Source organism: Sciurus vulgaris (genome assembly GCF_902686455.1).
Source record: "Sciurus vulgaris genome assembly, contig: HiC_scaffold_593_arrow_ctg1, whole genome shotgun sequence".
In the NCBI taxonomy this organism is placed as follows: domain Eukaryota; kingdom Metazoa; phylum Chordata; class Mammalia; order Rodentia; family Sciuridae; genus Sciurus; species Sciurus vulgaris.
This window is the reverse complement of record NW_027632429.1, coordinates 1,066,353-1,071,594: the sequence shown is the minus strand read 5'-3', so window position 1 is coordinate 1,071,594 and position 5,242 is coordinate 1,066,353. Positions and strand designations below refer to the sequence as shown.

At 38.7% G+C, this 5,242-nt stretch overlaps 1 protein-coding gene across 1 annotated transcript; it reads right to left on the bottom strand.

The window, feature by feature from the left end:
• Positions 1 to 1,829: 1,829 nt before the first annotated feature.
• On the bottom strand, positions 1,830 to 3,638 carry LOC306652605 (endogenous retrovirus group K member 5 Gag polyprotein-like; the record flags this gene model as incomplete). Its single annotated transcript, XM_079125407.1, has 1 exon — positions 1,830 to 3,638. The coding sequence occupies one exon, from the start codon at positions 3,636 to 3,638 to the stop codon at positions 1,830 to 1,832; it is 1,809 nt and encodes a 602-aa protein (XP_078981533.1).
• Positions 3,639 to 5,242: the final 1,604 nt, after the last annotated feature.

The window sequence follows — 5,242 nt, the reverse complement described above, 5'->3', positions numbered from 1 at the left end:
CATGCATTTCCTGAGCAAATAATTCTTTACTTCTTTGTCTAGCTTTAAGTACTAATAAAGCAACCATGGTAGGATAAGCTAGGAGAATTTTTTTTCCAGTAACAGGTAAATGAATCCATTCAATAGGATCATTTTGCCACAAACATCCAGTTGGAGTATGCTTAGTTTTTAAAATAATAAAATACCATGGTAAGGCATAATTAATTTGTTGTAAATAATGATGAGAAATGGCCTGTTCAACAACACGTAAAGCTTCTTTTGCTTGATCAGTTAAAGTCCTAGGGGAAGTTGGGTTAGAATCTCCTTTTAGTATTTCAAACAATGGCTTTAAATCCCCTGTAGATAATTTTAAATAAGGTCTAATCCAATTAATATCTCCTAGAAGTTTTTGAAAATCATTTAAAGTTTGCAATTTATCTTGCCTAATTTGTAATTTTTGAGACATAATTTTATCAGTTTTAATTGTTCTTCCCAAATAATTAAATGGAGGTTCATGTTGAATTTTTTCAGGGGCGACTACAAGACCCCAAGTTTGTAAGGTTGTAATGACAGTCTTTAAAATCTGTTTTAAAATATCCATAAGGGGATGAGCAAGTAAAATATCATCCATATAATGAATCATATAACAATCTGGGTAGGCTTCTCGACAAGTTATCAGGGCTTGATCTACAAACTTCTGACATAAAGTTGGACTATTTTTCATTCCTTGAGGCAATACTTTCCACTGATATCTTTGATAAGGTCTTTGTAAATTAGGAGAAGGCAGACTAAAAGCAAATCTCCATCTGTCTTGTTGAGCCAGAGGAATGGTAAAAAAGCAATCTTGTAAATCAATAACAATGATATGATATCCTTTAGGAACAGCTACTGGAGATGGGAGACCAGGCTGTAATGCCCCCATAGTTTCCATAGTATTATTAACAGCTCTGAGATCCTGCAAAAGTCTCCATTTTCCTGATTTCTTTTTTATAACAAAAATAGGAGTATTTCAAGGACTAGTGGAAGGCTCTATATGTCCCAGAGCAAGTTGTTCTTTAACTAACTGAGTAGCTGCAGCCAATTTCTCTTTAGACAGGGGCCACTGTTCCACCCACACTGGAATGTTGTTTTTCCAGATTATCGGGTCAGCCTGTCTGGTAACAGAGGCCCCTAGGAAAAAGGCGAGTCTGATTCATCAGTCAGTGTAATATTTAACTGCTCCATTAAATCTCTACCCCACAACGTAAAAGGGAGGGAGGGAACCACATATGGCTGAAAAGTCCCTGCTTTATTTTTATCTTCCGATTCCCAATGAAGTATCTCTGCACTTTTAGCTACGTTAGATGCAAGTCCCAAGCCCACTAGCGTAGATGGTGATTTAGTAGTCGGCCACGAAGGAGGCCAGTCATGAGCTGCAATGCAAGTAACGTCAGCTCCAGTATCTAACAACCCCTTGAATTCCTTACCATTAACTTTAATAACTTTCATAGGTCTTTGCTCTGATATTTTTTGAATCCAAGCTACCGTGTTAGTAGAGCCAAAACCGTCAGTTCTTTTTCCTTGTAAAACTGGATTAGGCAACTTTAAGTATGGCAATAACAGTAATTGTGCTATTCTCTGTTGAGGGAAAATCTGAATTGTTTTAGTAGGAGGCGAAACCATGATCTTAATCTCTCCTTGATAGTCAGAGTCAATAACACCAGGAATAACTTGTAAGCCTAGTTTTGCCATGGAACTGCGCCCGATAATGAGGCCCATATGTCCTTCTGGAAGAGGACCATAAACTCCTGTAGGTATTAAGGACACTTCTGATTCTGATGTTAAAATTAAATGTTCAGAGGAAGGTAAATCTAACCCTGCACTCCCTGGGGTCCCTCTGGCCAGGTCATTGACTGTTGTTTTACAAACGGGTTGGTAGCTCCCCAATTGTTTTTCGGGGCCTGGGGAAGGCCCCATAACCCGTTTTTTGGCTGAAAATTATCAATTGGCGTCACAGGGACAGTTTCTTGATTAGACCCTGGAGCAGTAAGTATTGATCCATCCTTATGGAATCTGGAGCGACACTCTCGGACCCAATGAAATCCCTTTTGACATCTGGGACAAATAGTTTTTGGATTTCCAGCATTAAGTGCAGGCTTATTTTGTGGTTGAAAATTAATATTAGGAGGCCGAGAGGGACACTCCCTACTAAAATGACCTAATTGGCCACAAGAAAAACAGTTTCCTGGAGTGCGAGAAGACCTTGGCTGATTTCCTTGAGTGTTTTGGGGTTTTCCCTGATTGATATCTTTTAAATATTGGGCATAAGTTTTTCCTTGAAAAGCAGCTGCCATAATCATCCCTTGAATATGAGCTGGACTCGTGTCCATGCAGGTTTTTATATAATCAGATAATGTCCCTGTCCTTCTAATAGGCCTTAAGAGAGCCTGGCAAGTAGGATTAGCATTTTCAAATGCTAATTGTTTCAACAATATTTCAGCAGCCTCAGGATTAGTAATTATTTTTGAAATATTTTCCTCCAATTTGGCTAAGAAATCTTCATAAGGTTCCATACCTCCTTGCTTAATATTACTTAAGAAGGATGTTTTTGTATCAGAGGACGGAAGGCGTCTCCAGGCAGCTACAGCCAATTTTGAAACTTCCTCCAACACTTTTCTTGGTAATCTAATTTGAGCAGCTGGGGAAGCCCAATCATCAGTCCCTAATACTTGTCCCAGCAATATTCTATTTCTATCTCTAAGACCTTTAGCCAATTGAGATTGTAAAGTCATTTTTGCCTGCTCTTCATATTCGGTTTTCCATAGTAAATAATGCCCGGGAGTTAAGCAAGAACGAGCAGTTTGTTGCCAATCAAAAGGCGTAAGCCACTGAGAGCCAATATTTTCTACTAACTGGAGGACATAAGGAGATGTTGGTCCTAAATCTTTCACAGCTGTTCTTAACTCTTTAATTATCTTGAATGATAAAGGCTCCCATTGAGGTTCTCCTCCTTCATCGATAGCCCAAATCACTGGGCAGCAAAGACTAAGATCTCCGACCTTTTGTGCCTCTGCCACAGCCCCTAAAAATCCTACTTTTGCTGCTAAATTTTGTTTAGGTGATTTTTGTTTATGAGTAACAGGGGCCACAAAAGGAGGATAGTCCTCATTATGATATCTAAAAACAGCCTCCTCCAAATCTTCCTGATCTGAGGGTGACAATTGATCAGGATCATCGCCTTCCTGAATTCCCTCATCATCAGCTTCATTAGTATCACGATTCTCACCCTGTGTTTCTTGATTATCTTCAGCAGAGACTGCTATGACCTGATCATTAGTAAGCTCCTGATCACTGGTCGGGGACAACAGTAATTTTCGTTCCAATTGCTCAGCTGGTGGTTTTGTATCAAAACAATCCCTAAATAAACCCCATAATGCAAAAGCATCCTCAGGAACTCTCTCATTTCCATATAACTTATAATAACTTTTCATATCACGACCGACCTGTTTCCATATTTTTAAATCAAGAGCGCCTCTGTCTGGAAACCATGGTGAACATTCCTGTATAAACTGAAAAAAGTGACGTAATTGTGCAGAACTTACAGTAACACCTCCTTTCTTTAATAAATGCTTTGCTATATCAAGAAATAAAGTTCTCTCTTTAGATTCTGTATTACCCATCCTATCCAATCCCTGCCCTTTCTTTCTCAGTCTCTGTTACTGAGGGGACCGCGGCTCCCCGGGCAGTATCCTAGCTGCCAACCGCCTGAAAAAAAGAAAAGAAAAGAATAAGACACTTACCAATCAGGTCCCTGTTCGGGCGCCAAACTGCCGGGGACCAGCCCAAGCAGCAGAGTCCAGGGGTCCTTGATGGCCTGAAATGTAAAAGCCCCGAGAGATTAGGCGGCGCAGCGTCGGCGATGGACAGCAACCACACAGACTCAGGTCAGTGTTAGGTTGCTGACAAGTTTATTGAATTCTTCTTACAGTTTTTATACCCTTACACTTTTCACTAAAAATATTTATGACTTCATATGAAGAAGAAAGTTCTTAGAAGTTTATCAATAGATAACAGAAGCTAGGTCTGCACAGTTAGCCAATTAGCGCCACCTGGCACATTCATCTTATTTGACATTTCCCCACAATGAACTATCCTTGACTCGAAACTTACAAAAGCAAGTTGATGTATACCACTTTTTTCTTTGAAGTTTAACTTCTATTTGATCTCTTACCGCTAAGACTAATTATAACTTCTAGTAATTTGTTATTAATTTTTCATGACTATAATTACATGTCTATGCTATGTTAAATCATATTATACTATTAAGAACCAAGTTATTGTCTTCAGAGTAAAAAATCTTCATCTAAAAGAACTAAAACTTTTCTTTTGAACTAAATATAATGTATTTCTGTGGGAGGCTCATTACTTTGTAGAAGAAACCAGATGTAATAAATATGTTGATCACTGAAGCTAAGAGAATCACTTATATGTAACTAGATGTCTGGAAATCTTGTAAAAGTTAACAAAAACATCACAAGACATATTGCTTCAGAATGTCCACCATTCCCTATAGGAATATTAGTGCTTTGTGTAAACAAATGAACTTTATTTTACTGGAATTGAGTTAACTCATATGAACTGTTTGTGTTCCCATCATCCTTCAACCGAAGAACTTTATTAAACATGATTAATCCACGTGATATTGTGAGTTCTGGTGAAAAACAAGAAAGGAAGAGAGATTAACACTCTGAGGAAGGGGCTCCAGCTTTACTCAACTTACGACGAGTCCTTGCCAGCGTCTTCCAGGGAAAGCCTTAGCAGAGCCCAACTTACGACGAGTCCTTGCCAACATCTTCCAGAGGAAGTTTCCAACCTCTGGCATGGACTGTTATCCGCTAGGCACATTCCCCTGGCATGAGTTCTATACGCCAGGCGCCCCCGCAAAAATACTTGTATATTGCACACAAAAACACATTAAAAAGATAGTTCACCATGGTCAAACCCAAGGTTGACATCATTCTAAGTGGAAAAACTGAAATAATTCCCAATAAAAATAGGAAGAAGACAAGGATGTCCTCATTTACCAATTTCATTCAACACTCCTTGAAACCCTAGCAACACAATTAAGCAAAAGATAGAAATTAAAGTGATATGAGTAGGAAAAAAGTGTTCAAACTATTTCTTTTTGCTGGCAACATGATTCTATGTGTAAAAGTCCCAAAAACTCTAGTGGTAACTTTCTAGAACTCATGAAGAAATTCAGCAAAGTAGTGGCACACAAAAT